General features: G+C 47.7%; 3 protein-coding genes across 6 annotated transcripts in view; 1 reads left to right on the top strand and 2 right to left on the bottom strand.

The window, feature by feature from the left end:
- Window positions 1-21929, bottom strand: part of LOC117579851 (pleckstrin homology domain-containing family G member 4B) — an 85496-nt gene that overhangs the window by 36229 nt on the left and 27338 nt on the right. Inside the window, exon 2 of one of the 4 annotated variants that reach the window (XM_034265953.1) lies at window positions 10346-10813. In XM_034265953.1, coding sequence (XP_034121844.1) covers window positions 10346-10348 — 3 coding nt within the window. In that variant the 5' untranslated portion in view covers window positions 10349-10813. Of the gene's footprint in view, window positions 1-6136; window positions 6233-6757; window positions 6765-9576; window positions 9991-10345; window positions 10814-21929 lie in introns of those variants that run through there. The other 3 variants (XM_034265949.1, XM_034265956.1, XM_034265952.1) reach the window with 3 other exon arrangements.
- Window positions 12696-15018, top strand: LOC117579855 (gamma-tubulin complex component 2 homolog). Its single transcript, XM_034265966.1, has one exon. The coding sequence runs from the start codon at window positions 12763-12765 to the stop codon at window positions 14836-14838; it is 2076 nt and encodes a 691-aa protein (XP_034121857.1). The 5' UTR covers window positions 12696-12762; the 3' UTR covers window positions 14839-15018.
- Window positions 16752-20516, bottom strand: LOC117579852 (WD repeat-containing protein 63). Its single transcript, XM_034265958.1, has 6 exons — window positions 20206-20516; window positions 19482-20146; window positions 19249-19423; window positions 17899-19184; window positions 17468-17846; window positions 16752-17412 (listed from the first exon to the last, which is right to left on the bottom strand). Exons 1-6 carry the CDS (start codon window positions 20460-20462, stop codon window positions 16767-16769), a joined length of 3408 nt encoding a protein of 1135 aa, XP_034121849.1. The 5' UTR covers window positions 20463-20516; the 3' UTR covers window positions 16752-16766.

The following is a 21929-nucleotide window of genomic DNA, read 5'->3' as shown; positions in this document are numbered from 1 at the left end:
TTGTGCGGCACCGAACAAATGAATTTTCCATTTCAGTTTTTCCAACCGCTTCTTTTCTTTTCTTTTCTTTTTTTCTCACCTATCGACGCCCACGCCACGCTAGCAACTAAATTCCGGTCTTCAACACTAGCCACTAGTTCTGCAAGTCCTGCCAGTCCTCGATGGTATGTTAGCCTTTGCCGCCAGATGTCGCCCTCGGGCGGAATGCCTGCGCATGCCCAGCTACAGATGCTCGCACTCGCACAGTGGTCGTACGCCGGCGACCCGCAGCGATTTCCAAAAGATTTCCAGAGCGCTTATAAATTTGCACAATTTGTTCGGGCGACGGGCGACTTTGAAGTGCCACCGCCAATAAATACCCATAAATATATCATCAATAATTTAGTTTTTGGGCCGCCGCATGCACTGGGAGAAAGAGGTGTGCAATGCCGGTTGCCAGATTGAGATTTGAATTGGTTCTCATTCATGAAAAAGTAGTGCAATTACACATTAAATTGAAACCCATTCATTATTTTCACTCTCTCATGGAGCGCATGCACTGTCCGAAAATGGGAGGGCAGTTGTAGGGGAACAGATAAAAGAATAATGCGGAAATAAAACTCTGCAGCAGTGTAGGATGTGCCGTTTGAATGTTCTGTATTCCCTATTCCTCCTCCCACGAGAGAGTTGAGCATTTGCTAAGAGAGCGAGAGCTTTCCCAAAGCTCACATAGCGCGATGCATTGCTGAGAGAGAGAGAGAGAGAGAGCAATGGAGTGATAGATGGAGAGCGCGATTGAATGCTTTGCTGGCAGAGATCAATGGGAAGAAGAATGAAGAGAGAGAGAGAGAGAGAGAGAGAGAGAGAGAGCAAAGGTGAGAGTGTGTGCAATGCTCGCAAATGAAATGCAGATCAACAGATAAAACAATTGCGACAGTTAACTCCACTTCAAGCTGAATTTCAATTCACATTTCGTCTTCCCTTGAATCTTCACCAAAATGTTCTTGTTTCTTCTCTCAGTTTCCCTCCTTTTCTTGCAGTGTTTCGCATCATTCTGGCTTGGCGCATTCCAACCCATTGGACTGGCTGCTGCTGCGCTTGCTGTCGTCTGCCACTGGATCCAATGACCATGGCAATGGCAATGGCACGCACTCCACTCGACGATCAACAGTGGAGGGGGAGGGTTAGGGGAGCAAGCCCAGAGAGAGAGCGCACGGGGCAAATGCAATTTGCTGTCATGCCAAACTCTTGACCAGGTGGCTGGACACTGTTCATCAATTAATTGCTCTCTGGCTCCAATCTGGTCGGTCTCTGCTGCCGCCTGGGGGCGTTTGTGGCTGTTGGTGCGTGAGGCGGAGTCTTGGGCAGTGGGTCGTCGGTTATTCGGTCTTCGCTCGCTGCTGCAGGGGCTGCGGCTGCTGCAGCTAGCCCGCTGTTCAAATTATGGTCGCGCCATCAAAAGGAAATCGAAAATGTTGCACTAGTTTGTTCGGACAGCGACAAGCCATTAAAGGAAGGTCGAAACCAAAAGCTCAACCTTGGGGCAATCCGATTTGGACCACTTCTACGTCTGGCTCTCACGCATCCACGGTTTCACCTAACGCCACACAACAACAACAACAACAACAACAACAACAACAACAGTGACCCACATCCACATCGGGCGTCCCATCGCATTCAATCCACTCGTAAATCACAGAAGAAGCGACCGAAAACAAGATTGGAAATTAATTTTTATGCATCTCTTGTCACATTTGTGCTAATCAAAACATTATGACTGCATTTTCTTGTATTAATTGGACAACCACCTCGGTCTACATCACTAGGAACAGGCAGGGAGCAGCACTACGGAGGAGCAACACCTGTGCCAGTGCCAATGCCAGTGCCAGTTGCCGGCATCTGCCTGTAGCTTTGCTGCCCACCAAACAAATTAAATTGATTGCGTGTGACTTTGATAGCAGAAAGACAGTCGAAAGACAGGCCACAGAGATAGATACACACACAGAAAATATATTGTGTCAGTAACTAATTTGTTAGACGGTTTCGGTACGAGTCCAACGGGGCGCCAGCTTCCCAGCCAACTCCAAGACCAAGCGGGGGAGGAGCTGGAGCTCTGTCCACGTAGGTAGTGAAAATTGCATTTGCCGCAGAGAGACTTCTATGAGAGGGAGAGACCATAGAAAAGGCTTTAGTGGGGGGCTGGCTCAGTGCGTGGCTTGGAGTGGCTCGGCTTGGCGTGGGTGGCTGCTGCTGCTGCTGCTGCTGCTGCTGCAACTGCTCCCAAATTAAGTGACAGCCCAGCCACGAAATTGAAAATGACTGTGAATGCGTGTCGTTAATGGGTTTGATGGTGGCATGGCCTAACCCCTGGACCATGGACCATGGACCATGGACCAGGCACCAGGCACCACGGACCAGTCTTATGGCCATTCATCGAAAGAGAAACCGTTTTTTGGCGGCACGGGGCATGCCGCAATGGGAAAAACCATTTGCATACACGACCGTTGGTACACAACAAAATAATAGCAAAAACATAAACGAAATTATAATTGAACAAGACAGAAAAATGAATTCTCATTTACTAAAGCGATTAAAGCGATTACATTTTACAGATGTAGTCGTTGTTTTTCGGCAGAGAAAACAATTTTTAATCAAAAAGTTAGCTCTTGGGAGTGGGAGTTTTGATTTTAAAATGTTTATTTGAATACCCAAAGTATGGAAAGCAGAAAAGTTCGTTTGGTTTTGTCTATGGCTCTACATCGGTAAGCTCATCCAAGAAGAGGGCGGCACGCCACTTGCGACGCTTCCCTTTGAACGCCTCAGCGGTCTTCTGCTGCAGCTGTTGCCACTCCAAGAAGTCTGCCCATTCAATCTGCATATCGAATAGCCCACGATGTGGCTGCTTAAGCGTCAGTTGTCTCCGAGGATCCGGAGCGTTGGGTATGACCGATGTTCCATCTAAAATTCGTCGCTTCCAAAAGGCCTTGACCAGCGGCAGTGGTGGACGGTCTGTGCTGCTGTTCCTCAGCTGGAGGCCAAAGGTCTTCGATGTGGCAAGAAGCACCTTGCGAATGGGTAGACCGCCAATTGGGCGCCAGTTGTTGGACATTTTGCGGGACTCGCTTAAAGGTTTAGTTGAAAGTTTTCTTGTGTTACGAAAACCGCGAATATTTAACCAAAAAGTGTAATAATTTTGAGGATTTAGTGTTTTATCTTTCTGTTTGAAATAATTATTTAATTATTCGTTGGGGTGAGGCTTTGAGTTTTTCAATTTGTTTGGCAGATGTTTACCCCAAGGGCAAGTGTTGGAAGTATTTTTCTAGGACTCATCTGATGTCAGTTTCCCCTCTTAACTTTTCTCTAAAGTAAACTGCAAGTTTCTTATTCGAAGTTCACGCTGAAAGTCGCTCTGAAGTTGAAATTCCTACGAGTACGATTATGTTTAAGAATTCCCTGATTTAATAAGCTACAAATTATCGAGCGTCTGCCCCCGTCTATTGTTATGGAAATTCCATTAAAGTCTCATCATTGTTGTAACAATTAACAGGCATTCCCATGGCTTCACATTACACAGCAGTTTGACCTTGGAAAGAGTTTGTTTAGACTTCAATTTCACAGTAACTGGAAAGCAGCAAAAGGCTAAGGAAGACTTTATGGGGAAACTTGTTTCTCGACTTGTTTCCTGTGATTCCTGTGCTTGCATGATGCACGGATCACGGTTCATTATTCAATCACTTGAACATCGGTTTGGGGTACTCCAGTTGTTGACATTCGACTGCGTTGACAGTTGCATTTCCCGCCCATTAACGAAATGCGATAGTGCCGGCAAGTAAGCAAAGGAAAAATGCTCGAGATTTTGGTATGAAACCGAAAGCCAATGTCGATAGTGATGTTGCAGTTGCAGCAACTGCTGCAGACATGGTAAAAAGTTGTCCATTGATGGGGAGACCTGCAGCCGGAGCCGGAGCCGGAGCCTGGCACCTTTTGGACCACCAAACGAGCGGCGACTGGATGACTGTCGGATGAATGTCTGCCCCGCGTTTCAGATACATTTTGATAATAACAATCCCCCTACTGCCCACATGGCGGGGAAGTAGTTGCAATAATTCAACGCAAAGTGTTAAAATGTCGATATTAATTGTAGACCAACTAACTTTAGTAGCAGCAACTACTACCACTACTACTACTGCTGGTACGTTTCGCTCCGCATTTAAATAAATTGCGATTATGGTGGCAAATGTGGCAGCGAGCCCCTGGGCAACCCCTCGAGTGTTGCCTCCTTTGGTGGCGGGTTTTGTGCCGCTAATAATATTTATCAGTGGCTCTCATTTGTTGGCCCCCGGACGCTGCAGAGCGAGGACACAAGGAGGAGCAATCGATGGTTAATAAACCACAACAAAAAGTACACAAACCAAAACCGATTCGATGGCTAATTGCGCTGCCTGCTGCCTGCTGCATGTTGCCTCCCTGTTAACTTGGCTAGTAGCTGGTGTCTTGGTCTGCAGGATTGTGCATCCGCTCGTCAGTTTTCGTTTTCGTTTTCGTTTTCATTTTCGGTTTTCCACATTGTTTTGTGTGTGTGCCACATGCATATTTATTTATTTATTTATTTAGCTGTAGTAGCTCTGGAGAAGAAAAAAAAAACAGTCTGCGACATGCAACAGCAGCAACGACGAACGGCTTTCAAAGCGAATCTTAGCCAAAAAAAAACGCTGTTAAATGCAGTTGAAGAGCGATTTTTACAGCCGCCAACAAGCAGCAGAGAAAATGTGCAGGAAAATGCAATGGAGAGTGCACAAAAAACAGACAGAGACAGAGCTGCAGCGAGAGAGAGAGAGATGGATTCAGGGAAAATCTGTTTAATATTTTCCCGTGCGCACTCACGCACGACGTGGGAATTTTTTCTTTCCGAGACTTTGAGTCGTCCCTCCATCTCCATTGCCATCTGTGGACTGCGTGGATGGATGGATGGATGGATGGATGTAACTTGAAGTTAGGCATGCAAAAACCACCGAAACATTGAACCTTTGTACCTCATAAGCTTTGGGTAAGAGATATCATCCATAGATATACATAGCTGTTATCCGAATGATCTGATCTTTTGACCCAAAAGGAAGGAAGTGCAATAGGAAGTAAAACTAAATACCAAGGAATTGGAATGGCAAGAGTGAATGAATCAAAGTATGCCTTGAAAAGCGTCTCAAAATATTTGAAAATCAAATAAACAATAAACATACATTACACTTTTGGCTTCCATTGTCGCACCTCACTTTAATCCAAACCTTCAAACGATTTCCGCAAAATGTCAAACAACTGCCGCTCAATCGGTGGACTGCCCGTCGGCAAGCTACTTCTTGCCACATCCAAGACCGCTGCTAGTATGCCACGCTTTAACCTGCAACTGAGGAACAGCTGCACAGACCATCAACCGCTGGTCAAGGCCTTCTGGGAGCGTCGAATTGTGGGTGGCGCACTGGTCAGACCTAACGTTCCGGCTCCTCGTATACATTTAGCGATCAAGCAGCCACATCGCGGACCATTAGATAGTCAGATGGAATGGACAGAGTTCTTTGAGCGGCAGCAGCAGGAGGCGAAGACCGCTGAGGAGCTTCAAGGAAAGCGTCGCAAGTGGCGAGCCACGCTCTTCATGGAACTGTATTGAAAGCAAGACTTTTAACTACTATTACATGAAATATAGATCAAATATCAGCGAGATTCCTTCCTGGGTTTTACCAAACAGGAAATACACTACGCGAAAATCTCGTAGAGTGCAGATACAGCTAACATTTTATTCAAGGGGAAACCTGTTGCCCCAAACTTTCGCCAACTTTGTATCAGAAACTTCCTTCCCTTAGCAAAACGAAGTGGAATGCAGCAACGTTTAATCACAAATCAGCTTTCACGCCCCCCAACAAGAAATATGAACTCCCCTCCCCACGTTTTGGATCTGTTTTTGAGCGCTCACTTAAAGGCAAAGCCTTTGAGCTTTAGGCCACATTAATCCACAATTACTTTTGTGGCCAGCAGAGGAGAGAGAGAGAGAGAGAGAGAGAGAGAGAAAAATGACTCAATTTAAATCAATAAAAAGGGCGCAAGGGAAAACGTGCACCCACAATTGGTACGAGGGAACGTTGCAGAAATCAGGTAAGAAACCCACCGTCTGAATGGCCGGATAGTCGTACGACGAATGCCAGATCAATGTCGACTGCGGCTGGAGGCGACGAGCATATTGGCTCATGAATATTTTCCAGATTACATAAGCCATGGCCTGCCTCCTTACAGATCGATGCAGCGGGGCAGTGTCTACTCCTCCGACGTCTGTGTCCGATGCACATGCAAATTAAATGCGTGCCAGGAAACTGCCAGCGGTGGTGGTGCCGCCAATCCATTTGGTGCATCGACAACCAAGAGGGGAGACTCAGTTGCAGGCGCTGCAGGAGAATTGGCGGATGGCGGGTCCCCCTCTTTATTTTTGGCGAATGCGTTGCGTTTATTGTTTTCATAAATAAGGAAAATCTCTTCGAACATTTGTCGGTTTACATTATTATTATTATTATTATTACGAGCATTACGATGATTCCTCCTTCTCTGCTGTGTCTGCTGCAACAACAAAAGCCTCACGAAAGAGACAGAGATTCACTTCATTTTTCACTCTGAACAAAACAAAAATCCACATAAAAAACCAGGGGAAGGCACATACAAAAGGAAGGCACTGTGTCTCGCCCGTCTCGTGGCTTTTCTGGTTGATTTTTGTGTATTATTTTTAATATTTATTTACATTTTGTTGTTGGTTTTTTATTTTTTGCATAACGCGCACAGGTCACGACGGAAATCGTTGGCTGGCAATTTATCAATACATAGTTGTACTCCACCGTACCCTGGCAATGGGGGCCTAAAGGTAAGAGCCAGATTCAGATTCAGAGTTGGACTTTCCAGGTTCCAGCGCCAGTCCAGAGCGGGAGGGCCCAAAAAACACACAAAACTCAAAAAAGCGCGCACAAAATTTCGTTCAATTTTTTCTGTTGGATTTTCCTTACGTTCGAATATTTTTGTTGTAGTTTCTTTTTAGGCCTGCGTTTGCGGCCAGCGCTTTGTGGCAACTAAATTGAAATGAGGTTCAGCTCATGGGCGAGGGTGTAACACACAGATACAGATACATTTACAACTGAGAGACCCATCCCACAATTTCCAACGGCCATTTCCACGTCACAGCCATTTGCAGGCTTCAATGATTTTCCCCCCCATGCGTGCGAAACGCTTTGAATGAACGGCGATATTTGGCTCCCACTTCCCTCCCCCTATCCAGCACACCTCTCCGCTCTCCGCTCTCCTGCACCCCCACAACCCTCTGTGACTCAACGAACGCTTCGTTTGAATGGACATGAACGGCACGGTACGGCAGGGTACGCTCTCGTGGATCATCACACACCACACCCACAATTATCGCTTGATTTTATGTGGGATATCAACGCTTTGACATGCGGTTTGTGGCGGCACAACAACCACCCACTAAGTGCTGCAAGAACCACTCAAGGAATACTCAAGTTTTCCCTGAGGCAATTTTAATTGTTAAAATAATTCTAATCGAAAACAGATTTTACTTTTACTTCATTTAATCGTCAGTTGTTCTGTTTTTCCAGTCTTCAATTGGAAGTTGAATACAAACTCTAATTAAAACTCGAAAGCTGTTAAAGAATTCCTTCAAAGGGTACATAATGGTTCGACTTTTAAAAACATAAAATATTCCCCTTACAGTTTTTGTTGTTTGTCGTGTTTTATGCATACATTTCCATTGCCATGTCTATTGTGTGTGCCGGCTTCACCAGCCATTCACCAGCAGCTCCCCCACAAATTGTGGAATATACATGGCAGCATTGAGACATCTCTGCCAGCAAAATTCTGCCTTGAACTTGGTGGCAAGTTCTCTCATTTATGGTATATGGGCATACGGGTTTCGTTCCTCGTAGTTTTTGCTACTTTGTCGGTAATTTAGTTTATGCCTTTTTGGACTGGCATTTGTTTACGACTGCTTCAAACTTCCATCAAAAGCAGACACACACATAGCAAAAAGCACTAACGAGGGACAACCATCTGGGGAGCTGTGGGGGTCCTTCTGGCAGAGGTTTCAATAAGCGGGAACATGCGATCCGTTGGAGTGTTGTTTATTCTGCTTTCAGTTTCATAAATCTGGAAGTTTGAGTGGGAACCTGAGAATAAACATTTGTCCAGAGGATAAACAATGGCTTTGGGGGGAAAACAGACTGCCAGACAGACAGATCCAATGAGCACTCCCTGCCATATTTTCATTTGTAATAAGAACATTACGAGCCGAGCCCGTACTGCTGCTGTTTCTGTTTCTTGGGGCAATAAATCTCCTCTACTCATAAATATATTTTGTGATTAAGACTGTTAATATTTCCGCTGTGCCAGCGAATCAATTAAAATCAATTAATGTATTAGATTAATGCACAATCCATGCACATGTGAGTCACTTGTCGTGCTTGTGATTAATATCGGAAGTCATTCGTGCGGGCTTTAATTGGGGGTTAAAGAGGGGATAAAGATAGAACCCCTTTCAAATGGGTTTGCTCATTTCATATTCAAAATATTCTGACAGCTGTTTGAAAGCAGAACAAGAGAGCGAAGACAGAGCAAGAAATGTGCCCCAGCCATTTAATATTATATCCATTAAATGAGCTTCTAATTGGACAATTTTCGAAGGATTTTGTGAACAAATTCAGGGTTAATTCCACTTAAAACTCCGAATGTCATCATCGAATTACTATGTGGCACTATGTTTGGCTCACATCTGTTGACTGTATTAGAAAACTCTTTGATATGCACTAGGCATATAACACATTCCCCCTGCATGCCGCTTCCCTTGCCCCATGCTACGTGCCCTGGCAGCCTAACATCCGCATAGTTACCCGCAACAATACAGCAAAATTTCGAAATCGCACAACAAATAATTGCCAAAAATCAACGAAAGAGTCAACTTTCATAAAATTTGATTTGAGCATTGAGTAGGAGCTCCACCCCACCCACACACATCCGTCCGTCTGTCGGTGGCCATTGATAACAGGGCTGCAAAATGTGGCTAAATGGGAAATGTTTTCGAAACTGACAGCCATAATCGCTCAACGCCAACTACTTTGAAGGAGGGTTGAAGAGTGCCAGAGGCAGAAGCAGAACCAAGCCTATGTCTCCCTCAGGTCGATGGACACACCTTCCCGGTTGGTGGGGTATTTATGGGGTGGTTTTGGATGGTCCGTAGCATAAGCGGAAACGGAACAAAGCCTCAGACTACCTTTGGGGCTGACTTTTGGCGTCTGATGGAGAAATTATCGCGAGTCACGCAAATGCAAAAGTTTTCTAACCCTTCTGGCGGCGCCCTCGATTACCAGGAACTACTAAATTAGCCAAGAATTGCGGCAAAAGCCACTGAAATGATTGTCTTTAATTGAATTTGCCGGCAGACACTGGAACACTGAATGATTTTTAATTGAATTCCTGTTAAAAATGTTACCCAAAATCCACTAGAATATGGGGATGACGTGACCCACTTGGGACAACAAATTGGTTCACCGTAATACTCACACGGCTGCGGCGACGCGCCAGGCGCTTTTTAATCCACTTGAGCGCCCCCTGGCGACGGCGGGCAAAGGACATGCTGCAGTGCTGCCAGACGTGGAGGACGAACAGCAGGAGGCGATGGAGCCAAACTCCGACCTGCTGGCGCGTGGGCAGCTCTTCGAACATTAAACGAACGAAAACACTAAACAACCGAATGGCGGGCGGGGGCACCGCGGCAGGCAACTAACATAACACTTCTATTATCGCGGGGAATTAACAGAAGTTCTGCTGGAAATCTTCAGGCAGAATATTTACAACGAAATTTCACTTTTCACTGAATCGACTTTCGGTTAGCTAGGGGGGCAAAGGGAGGCGTGTGTGTGTTCCCTGCTGCCGGTACGCGGACGGACTCGTTGTTTCTTCTGTTGCGTTTGCGTTTGTTGTTTGAATGAGAATGCGGCCGCATTTGCCGCTGCTGGCACTGCGAAGGCGACGACGGTGACAGCGGTGTTAGTAACACGGGAGAAACAGAAAGAGAGAGAGAGAGGCTCACATAGAGGCCGGCACTGAGACTCAAACTGAGACTGAGAGTTGCACTTGCGATTGTCACCTAATGATACTCAATAGATACCCTACCATGAGTTTCTATGGTTAAACGAAGAGGTTGGAAAAAGGCGATAGAAGCAGCTTAACACACATATGAACATAAGTACATTCATACAAATGCTCATGGTTTAAATATTATTTTAAGGAAAGAAATAAAAAGCGTTTTATATCTGTCATATGTACGTACCATACCTTCACAAGGGTATGAAATCCATCGGCTTGGTTACCGCTTCGATTTATTTTCTGTCGCCTGATCGTTTTGTTTACACATAATTTGCTGGCGTGCGTGTGGTTGACTGCGAAAACTACATAAATAATGCAATAAACCGCACAAAAAACCGAAACTGAAAAATCGAAGCTTAAACGGGGTTTTTTTGCAGTCTAAGCACATCGCGCACTTTAACGCCGGCCCGGCCCTCGTGTTCACCGAGCCCCCTCTTTCAAATAAACTGACTGCTGCCGCTGCAAACGTCTCTGCCCAAAAAGTCTAGCCTATCTGTGCACTAAATTTGACTGTCGGCAGCCAAACAGTAACGGCATCTACCAGCAGCAGAGGCAGAAAACTATAGCAAAAGCAACAGCCGGTGAAGGCGAAGGTGGTGTTGGTACGCGTACAGTAATGTGTAGGAAATGCCTGGCGAAGGCACAGTGGTTGCTGAAAGTAAGAAAGAGGATATATAAATTAAATAAAGAATATAAAGCAAGCAATTTGTGAGATATGACCCAAACTTAAGTCCCATCGGTGGTACCATCGGTAGTTTCCACAATCCAAATTGGAAAGATCAATCATGTATATGCATATCCCAAATATTACATACAAATATACGTACCAACATATGTACTACGCTATGCAAACTTAAATATAAATACATCCGCACAAGATATAGCATTAATACATTCCACTCTTACCATATTTAATCCCACTGTGCTTTGAATATTCATGTGCGGTGGGCGTTGCCGGACGATTCCATACGAAGAAGAGCAAGTGCAAGCGCCGTTATTTTACTTCAAAGCAAATGCTCTTGCTTTTTCAATAGAAGAAGGAGAGGAGACAAAGACAGAAACAGAAGCAGAGACAAAAGCCTACGGCGGATTATTGCCGTTGTTGTTGGTAATGGTGTTGCTGCCTGTCAGCGTTGTTATTTACTCGCTCGCTCGCTCGAGCAATACAATTTGTTGCTTCTTTCGTTGCTGCTCCGGCTACTGCTGTATTACGGTTATTTATTTATTTATGCTAATGTTTCTGCTGCCGACGACGGCGCCGCTGCAGCTGCAGACGCTAAGGCAGCATTTGCATTGTTTAGAATGAGAACAACGAAAAATCGAGAGAGAAGCGGCAGCGTACATATCTGAACAGTAGGAGAGCGACAGCAAAAACAGTGGCAAACACGACAAGTACAGCTCACGCGACAAAAAGCCATAAATAAAGAGAGAGAGGAAGCTTATCTTCGGGAGTCGAGCCTTTGATACCCTTCTATGTGGATAGAACATTTATATGGAAGTTTAAGGATTTAGGAATGCGATTCTGTGGGATTCTAGTTGCTGACGGTATAGGGACAATAAGACTTTTCGATGAAAATAAATCCACTAAGCGCTTCAATACCTTTACACCACGTTCCACTAACACAAACATCTGATAATAGTCAAAATATTCCTGCAAAGGGTATACAGAGTGCTCTCATATGGGATCATATTGCCTATACGACATTTTCGAATGTTCTCCCATGATACAGGCCGAGAAAAAGAGAGAAAGTTGTTGCTGTTTGCAATTGGGAGCTTTTTCTCATTGCAGAGAAATTGATGGAATATTCTCAGCACGATCGCTCAGCAACATACATATTTCTCCCTTTGATGGACAGCTAGCTGCTCGTCTGATCCACAGGCCGCATATCATATTAATTTGTGCCACCTGCGAAGCAGATGTCGCCGATCAGTACGGTGGGATCCACATGAATTTTGATGCTCATTCATGGAAAACAAAGGCACGTTAGACAACCCTTCTGCTTGGTACGGCTGGCTGGGCAAATAAGAAATTTGCAGCAGGTAATCCGAAGCAGTAGGAACAATGAATGAGAATCAGTGCCATTACCAACAGAGTAAGTTGAGACCATTTGGAATTGTGCTAATTATATTTATGCTTCAGAGATGGTTTCAGGAAATTTTGAATGGGAGTAAGACAGAGATGGACTGCCTGTTTTCGTTTTGATTTTCCGTTTCTTTGTCGCTCTGCTTTTTGTTCCTTCTTACGATATTTGCACTTCACACGCAATACACACATATACACTCTCGCAATTGCTTTTCTATTCTTCTCTCAGGAGCAGCAACAAAAATGGAGGAACTCTCGCACTCTCGCTCTCAGCAAATGCCAAAAGGAATAACAAACGGGACTCTTGCTGCGTAGTTTCCGTATTTCTTTCTTGAATCGTTGTCTCTATACTAATACCCTATATTTAGTATATGTCTATGTGTATAGCATTTCTATAAATGTCATTCTTCATTTTTATAATCACAACTCAGTTTTAACACTTTCAGTTAACGTTTCATGCCAGCCAAGGCATAATTTATTTAAAAAATTGATGGACGATAACTGTTTTAAATTTAATAATGGATTCTGTTGATCTGAATAAGAGTATTGAGGAGACCGTACGCTTGGTCCTAAGCAAAAAGGAGCTGGAGAAGCAAACGCGCATGATCCATGAAGTGAAGAGCATTCCCAAGTCGCAGTCGTGGAGCTTACAGAGTGTGGGCGGCTATTTCATGCCTACAGAGGAGATTGCCATGCTGTCACTGCCTAGACAGGAGCAGCTGCTGGTGCGCAATCTTATTTACGCCTTCTCGGGCGTACCCTCGTCGCACATTAAGCCGGACGCCAACGTGGAACAGATCGCAACGATGCTGCAATCGGGCCTGGCCTATGTGCGCTTTAGAATCGATGAGGGCTTCAACAGTACCTTCCGAGCGCTGGCCAACGACTCGCTGGTCCTGATCGGCTACTACATCTGTGTGCAGAGCTACATTGAGACCACCAACATGACGCCTAGGTGCGGACGCACCAGTCTGTCCCTCGCCGCCGCCTTGACTGACCAAATGCAGCTGTACTACGACCTGCTGTCCAAGTTGGAGACGGAAATGCAGGGGCGGAAGCTCTCCCTGAGGGATCTGGTGCGGCAGGTGCGTCCCTGGATCGCCACCCTGAAGGTGTTCTCCTCTATGGGCCTCGTTGCACGCGGCAAGAAGTCCAGCGCTCAGATTCTCAACCATTTGGATGAGATCTATCGGCAGCTGAAGCCAAGCGATCTGGAGCTGAATGCGCTTGCGGCACAGGTCCTGGAGACCGTCAGCAGCGTCTACATGAAGATTGTGCAACTGTGGACACAGAAGGGCATCATCTATGACACACAGCGCGAGTTCTTTGTCGAGGATTCGGAGCGTTCCAATTCCATGAGCAGCACCCTCCTGGCCCCGGAGCAGTGCTGCCACGCCTACTGGGAAAATCGATACACCCTGCTGCCGGAGCGTCTGCCGGACTTCCTCAACCCCCTGGCAGCGGAGATATTCCATGCCGGCAAGTACCTCAACATCCTGCGGCAGTGCAACGTGAAGCTGACCCTCATGCAGGCTCCAATCAAATACAATCCCAAGGATCAGGGCCATGTGGATATAATTCGGAGCAGCTATGCGTTGCCGGGAGAGAAGCTGCTGGAGGTGTTGAAAACGGAGCACCACCTGAAGCAGCATCTGGCCAATCTGCACAGCTACTTCCTGCTGCAGCAGGAGGAATTCGCTGAGGCATTGCTGGCCAACTGCCAGAAGCATTGGCAGAACAATGTGGACCGCATGATACCGGAGATGCTGCAGGGCTTGCTCACGGAAACGCTGCTGACTATCGACGATCCCTTCAAGGAGCTGCTGCGCTGTCAGCTTAAGGACTGCGATGTGGCCACCCAGCTGCAGAAGCTGTTGACTCACGAGCATGGAGAAGACGACAGTAAGGAGGGCAGCAACACCAGCGAAGAGGGAGAGGAGCCTCTCGAGGACCTAACTCTCTCCGGCTACGAGGCATTTGCCCTGCGCTACGAGACCAAGTGGCCGCTCAGCCTCGTGCTACACTCCGAGCCGTTGCAGAAGTTGCAGCTGCTGCAACGTGTCATCCTATTTCTGCGCTACGTACAGCGCCAGTTGACAGCGCTGTGGCAAGCCCCGTCCGAGGCCGCCAGCTTCAGCTCGCAGAACGTTCGCTCCACTGCGCTGCGCCAACGCATGCTGGACAGCATGACCAACCTGGAGCAGCACATCACTCAGGACATTGCGGAGCCGCGCTGGCAGATGCTCACCTTTTTGGCCGACAATGGCCAGCACATTGACGAGCTGCTCGAGCGTCTCACCATCACCCTGGAGGAGTGCCTGCGCCTGGGCCTGCTCTCGGGCGCCATTGCCTTTGTGCGCTCCCTCTCCACGCTCGGCCAGGTGTGCCTCAACTTCTGCGGCTTCGCGGAGACTCCGCTCTGTGACGAGAAGGACTTCGATGAGGCCGTCTCCGAGTACGAGACTGAGTTTGGCAGCTTCCTGCAGAGCATCCTAGAACTGGTGCGGGAGCTCGCCAACTCCACCAGCAGCACCAAAGAGGATGAGCGCCGAGCCTGCCAGCAGCTGCTGCTACGCCTGGAGGCCTACAACTAGTAGTTTTTCCCGTTTTCCATTTTTAAATTTGTTTACGTTTCTTTTAATGTTTTTTGTTTTATGTGCCACAGTAGCATGTGTCACACCTCTGGTTGCATGCCACACCACCTAATGATCTATTGTTCAGCCCTTGCCAAATTAGCCGTGCCAACAAAATTTGTAATGTGCCAAACCCCCAAATCCAAAGACAAACCAACCTTATGCCTAAGCTCAAGCATTATTTCGACCATAATTATCTCACCTTTGGCTACACAGAGGAAATTATGGCAGTTCTTGGACTACTCATAATTTCAGTATATATTTGGAAGAGACGGAAGAGTCCGTTCAGTTAGGATTCTTAATTATCCATGGAATGCACTTTTAGATTCCACTTTTTAATGGACTTGCCTTTAGACGTATTTAAATGAAATTTGTTGTATAAAATATTACAAAATGTTTGTAATTAATGTTATTTATACAAATTATAAAAAGTTTTTTAGTTTAAGATTGTAGAGGAATGTTCCATGTCCTTTTAAAGTCCATGACATTACCCACAAAATGTAAGTTAAGGAATGTTTCTCCTGACTTTGGCTACAACGTTCCACATCTACTCTCTGTTGCACTTTAGTCCATTCCCATTTCCATTCCTAATTTATCTACTTAATATCTTACTTATTATTGTATTCATTTCTGGGTGTCTTAAGGCATTTATTTTGTACCAAAAATCAAAGCTAATTAAAGTTTATTAAATTATTAAAATGAATTTTATTGTGCAGGAATTTTTTGATCTTGTTTCCTCAAGCTTCAAAGACACTAAACTCTATGGCCCAGAAAGCCCCATTTATTCTGAGACTGCCCGCAGTATCCTAGTGTAAACTCAGCACCAAACTCGTGCAGCCAACTAATTGTGGCACCTGCAATGCGAAGTGCACTTTTGGATCGCTGCGGCCCCATTGTGCGCCACTCACAATGGGCGTGAATAATCGATATACATATGAGTGGTGTTTGGTGTTTGGTGTTTGGTGGTGCTGTGTGGTTAATTTCTGGGCGCACACCGGCCGCGGCACTGCTTATGCAGCGTCACGGTGGGGCTGTGGCTGGGGCGCGGCGTGCAACGAAATGCAGCGATTTGCATAGGATCGTAAATAATTGTAAATGGCGGTAAACAGATTTTGATGCAGTCTCCGCCTGCAGTCCGACTGCCTGCCTGCCTGCCTGCCTGCCTGCCAATTTGAATTCAAAGGCCAATTGTTATGTAAATGCACCTTGCCACAGTTGCAGACGCACGCAATGCGCGGCAAGTTCGTGGTGTGCATGAAATTTGTAATAATACATAAATGAAAGGAAGAGAGAGAGAGCGAGCGAGAGTCTGCACAGAAATCACTTAATACTTATCGCTTTAAGGACAACAGGTGGTCCCCTTGCCACAGACACAGTCGCGAACCGTTGGATGATGCAACAAGTTTGCTGGCTGCACTCGAAAATTATGGTAAAGTTCAGATACATTTGCTTCCGAAATGTATATGATTATCTGCTTGCCCGCAGACCAACCCAAACCCAAGCCGATCAGCGCTTTAGCCGGGCTCCACTTACACATGTGTCCGTCTGCCTGTCCGTCTGTCCGTCTGTCCGCCTGTCTGCTTGTGATACGTGGGAAATGCAACAGATGATGATGGGTTACATGATTGGTGGGGAGGCAGGTTCATTAAACCCACGGCACGCCCTGCAGATGACTTCATTTGTTGCGAGTCTACAAACGCCACCAGTCCGCAGCGGAAGCAGAGGGCTTCAGGGTTCACTAGGTGCTCACCCGAATTTAACGAGACTTTTGGGGGAAAAAACAAACAAAAAGCCAAACAAGCGTAGCAAACAGAGTTCAGGGTTTCAGTTGGTTTCGATGAAGGTCGGTTGAACCCAAACTTGATTATTTGCAAAACATTTAATGATCGCTAAGCCTCCTCCGATCTGTTACTCTTCGTTTGTGTGTCCGTATTGGACTGTGCTGTGTCCGGCATTGCGGGTGCATCACTCGGACGTCCCGATTCTGGTCGCACGCTGTACAGAAACTCATAGCCAAAGTTGCACTCGTACAGCTCCATGTTCTTGACCTTCTCCTGATACCACAGCAGTCGATCCGTGTTGCCGCCCAGCGACTGATCCAGCAGCTGGCGACGCTTACGGCCACGCTCCAGGAACTCAATGTAATCAATGGGCTTGAATTCGTTGAATTGTTTCAATTTCTCAAAGGCATCAGCGGCCACCTTCTCATACGGATCGGCCATGGCCAACTCGCGCTTGACGCGCTCCTCAATCATTTCGCTGCGCTGCATGTCGTGCACCTCGGCGGGCAGGATGCGCGAGCGGATGGTGTTGATTTCGTTGTCCAGCGTGGAGAGCAGCTTCACGTGGGACTCCTTTTTGGCTGCCTCGTAGCTGAGTTGCTCCTTCTGCAGCGCCGTTTCGCGTGCCAGCTTCTCGGGATCCATTTGCTTGCGCGACATGAGGATGGTCATCATGCGATTGAGATTCAGCTCGTCCCAGCGCGCAGCCATGCGCTCGTTGTAGGCCAGTCCGACTGTGGGTTTGCTGCTGCCACTGGCAGGGAGTTAACGGAGATTCAATTGGCTTTGATTTGGCTGTCTAAACTTACGTTTTCTCCTCTTCATCCTCCGCTTGTTTCTTGCGACTGTTCAGCTGCTCCTCGCGCTCGATGCGCTCCATCTCCTTGCGTACATCCTCCTCGGCCTCATGTTGTGCCTCGATAATGTCCTTGTTGAGTTCGTTGTACTTTTGCTCCCATGCCTGTATGCCAATCTTGCGACGCTCCTCCTTCAGCACGTAATCCATCAGCTTCTGCAGCTCATTGTCCAGGGGCACATCGTAGCTGTGCGGCAGCTTCACCATCCGTATGCTGCTGTTGTAGTCCCCAATGCCCAGAATCTTGTAGGGCAACGAGGGTCGATGCTCGGTGATGCCGGTGATAATGCCACCGCCGAGGATCTCAAGCAAACAAGGGTCATCGTCGCGAGCTGGGGGAGGGTTGCGCTTTAGAATCTTTCTCTCAGACAGCGATCAGCTTACCCAATATATCCCACACCTCCAGTATCCCATCGATGCGGGTTATGTAGAGCACAGCGGGACGTGTTTCGCTCCAGGACACAGCTGTAAGGTCGCACGGTCGCTTCCGCCAGAATATAGCCGAATAGGGATAATCCTCCTTCCACAGGGCCAACACCGTGCGTCCAATCGAGACGAACAACTCCGGGTAGAAGGGATTCTTGCGCATACAAACCACCGGGCCATCGTGCACCATCGCAAACTGGACCGAACTGTTGACAATCTCCTTGGGATCAGCGTCCGAGTACATGCCCAGCCACTCCACGCGATTGATGTGCCCGTAGAACGTGGACAGAATCATGGACTGCCGCAGCGTGGGCGGATCCTTGGACACCAGCGTTGTGGGATAATTGGCGGGGTTCTCCATGATCAACTTGGGCGACGGAGTGCGTATGGAAAACACCGAAGTGTCCGCTATGATGCCCGTGAGTGGCTCATTGAAGTACAGATTGTAGGTGGGCTTCAACATCTGCCCCTTGAGCGCCGATTCGCTTTGGGTCAGCTCCTTGGGCAGCATGCGGTTGCGCATTTTATCCTTTTCCCGGTTGGAGCTGGGCTCCAGATTCCAGAAGCTGACAGTGCCATCAAAGGCGCAGGTTATGAAGAACTTGTGCTGGTTGCGTGTGTCCGGATCGATGTGCACCTTGCCAAACTGATTCAAATAGAACTGTTTGCCCAGCCAGTAGATGCCCGTGATGGCGCCCTTGGGTGAGTTCTCCAGCGGTGACATGGTCGCTGGTGCTATCTCCACATCCTCGTTCAGGTCGAGGGTCCAACTGAGAAATTCCCCAATCATGGTGCGATATTTGGCTTGGGCAGCTGTGAGGTACTCCTCCTCGTCCAGCCGCTCGCAGCGTCCCTGCAGATCCCAGACGATTATCTGCCCATTCTTGCAGCCACCCAGCAGCAGATCCGAGTTAAAGGGACAAAATGACAGCGCTGTCGTCTCGATGGGCGACTTAAACTCCAGCTTATAGTTGAGATTATCCGCAAAGCTCCACAGCAGCACCGGATTCGGCTGGAGTACAGCCTGCTCCACATAATCCACTTTATTCGTGGCCAATTCGATGGTAGCCGGAGTGCTGAATGCATACGAGACAGCAATCAAACCGGACAGCCTCGGATACCAGTCATAGCCGGCCACAAAGCGTTTGTTGCTCTTCGAGATGTTGGCAAAGCAAATGAATTCCTGCAGGTACTGATTGGTGTATTGGGTGACCTGTTTGTTGGCAATTAGCATGTAATCATCGCTGGGGGAAAGGGAATACTATAGGTTAGGGTTGGGTTAGGCAAAGGTTCTATCCTATCACCCACCGATAGCTATCAATCTGATTAAAGTCGAGCGTGTTGAGCAGCAGCTTGATTTGGTCAGACATTTCGGGTGGCGGCTTCACGGGCAGCTCCTCCTGATCATCGCCCACAGGGCTGGTGGGCTTGGGCAGCTTGCCAGCCTCATCCTCCTCCACATCGGTGTCGTCCAGCTCCAAATCTGTGGAACACACAGCTCCAATTAGTTGATCTACAGCTGAACCCCGACCTGCACTCGCCTCTATCATCAATCTCGTACAGATACTGCGACCAGGCATTGGAGGGGAAAGTAGGATTCGTTTGCTGTTCGCGATGTATAAGCGCCGGAGCAGACTGCACGGCGACTGTTATCCTTCGACGTGTGACATTATCAAACTTGATATTCTCATTGGGCAGCAGCTCAATGACACCGTCGCGCACATCCCTTGCCAGGCGATAGTCAAATGCCAAATGCTTGGGCTCCTGTATGGGATACACGCTCTGGATCTCCACATCGATGGGCTCGTCCTTGAAGTGCTCCACCAGGATGGTCATCTCGTTCTCGGTGCCCTGACTGACCCAGCGACGGGGCTTCTTGCGCAGGCGCCGCTGCATGCGCCAGCGCTCAAAGGCCTCCATGTTCTGGATGATGCCCATTGCCGTTTTGGCATCCTTGGGGCTGGAAAAGAAGATGAACGGATCGCCCTCGGGCGGATCTTCATCCGCTTCGGTGAGTATGGGACAGAAGCCAATGAGCACATAATTATCCGGATTGAAGCCCTTGAACTGCTTCATCAGATCGATGACATTCTCCAGCTCCTCGAAGAGTATGTCACGCAGATCCTTGTACGTCACCTGCTTCCAGGGGAACTCCTGCGTCACATTGACACCCACCTCAATGTGCATGCTCTTCTGCACGTTCTCACTGGACAAACAGGAAGAGACTGATTGAGTTGCCCCTTTGGATTTTTGTTTCCAACTCACGAAACCATCACCTTCTGGCAGCTGGGCAGCGACAGGAGCGTGCGCCAGGACTCGTGCACATTGTACAACTGCCGCAGATCACCCAACAGCTCCTCATCCGAGTCCGGCTCTATGAACTTCTTCAGATATGGCTTCGTGGGCTTCGCCGTCAGCGGTGTCTCCAGCACGCTCTCGTGTGCAGCTCCCTCCGACTCCGCGGGCGGTGAGCCGCCCAGGTCCAGGTCCAGGTCCAGTGAGGTGCCAGAATCAGCATCCATTATCAGAGCAGTTCGTTCACACCGATTTCAGTTTTGTTTGTTGGCTGGCTCAAATGTTTTCTCTACTGACAAATATCAACTGGAAACCCAGTTACTGCTATGGCAATACGACTCAGTCCATAATACTACACTGGGGCAGGCGCAGGCGTAGACACTGAGAGAACATTTTGCTGCATTTGGATTTTGGATTTTCTTTTATAGCTGGAACAGCAGCAGCAGTTGTTCTGTGACTGCATTCTGTATACCTCTCCCAGCGTGGCTTAGCAGTTAAGGGTGGGTCTTGTGCTGTCTTCCATGCACTCAGAGAGCGCGCTTTACCACTCTCTCGCTTGCTCTCTGCCTCTCTTTGCCATGTCCAAGCAGAGTCGCAGCTTTCGAGCTACCAGATTCTTCGCTTTAAAATAAATATAAAATATTAAGCTTCCCCCACTTTAAACTCTCAGTTTGCTCCACTTTTCCCCTCAGTGTCATTTCTCCCATGAAACTTTTGTTGAATTTCTCTCCATGGAGATGCTACCCCTAGCGCCTCCCCCCTTGGTCACCCTGGCAACGCACAAAAACCGAATTAAGTTGAAACATTTTCACTCATTTACATGCATGCGAATGGCCAACTCCGACTGCGACTCCTCGCATGGCCAACAATTTTTCCGCAACAATTTTGAGTGGGTGATTGCCTTGTTGTGGCGCTGTCTGTCACCGTGCCAGGCCATTGCCTCTGTGGCTGAGTCGTAGCTGTCGCTTGTCGTAGCGGGGGCCAGGGGACAGCGGCATTTCACATCATTATCTCTGACCAAATACGGAACTATGCGCAGAAAAAACCAAAAAAATTCAACGCAATTGTGTGTCACTCAAGGGGGGGGGGACAAAGAAAAACTTCGAATCCCAATCCGAATCCGAATCCGAGCAGCAGGCCAAAAATATGTGTTTCTTGTGTGATCTGTGGCAGGCAGCCAGCGAGCAGCTTGTTGTCCCAGTCCCAGTCCCAGTGCCAGTGGCAGTCCCTGACCCTGCCATTCGTCTTGCCATCCCCGTTTGCTGTTCGGTTCAACAAACGAGCCACAATGGAAAGTCTCTCTCTCTCTCTGACGAACGCACTACGCAATCGAAATCGAAATCGAAATCGAAAGTTCTGCTGATGGACAGCAGCTGCGAGTGCAATGCACTGCGAGTGTGGCATGCCACCCAACAACCAACGTGAATGAGTGGCACACATTTAATGGATGAACGCCGCTTCACTTTCATTCTGGGCCCAGCCACGGCAGCGGCTCAACTTTCGATTTTAAATGCAATTTATGCACCTGTCACTCCAGTCCAGTCTCGAGTCCAGTCTCCTTCGCTGATAACTTGCAACTCCGATTAGCCACAGCATTGGCTATTGTCCGGATACGTTCCTTCCACAAAGGCAAATAAATCACTGGACAAATTGTTGACAAAACATTTCGTAATTTAAATAAAGAAACAAAAAAC

The sequence above is a fragment of the Drosophila guanche genome, unplaced genomic scaffold, assembly GCF_900245975.1.
Source record: "Drosophila guanche unplaced genomic scaffold, DGUA_6, whole genome shotgun sequence".
NCBI classification, from domain to species: domain Eukaryota; kingdom Metazoa; phylum Arthropoda; class Insecta; order Diptera; family Drosophilidae; genus Drosophila; species Drosophila guanche.
Note: the sequence above shows the minus strand (reverse complement) of the source record. Positions and strands in the feature narration are given on the sequence as shown.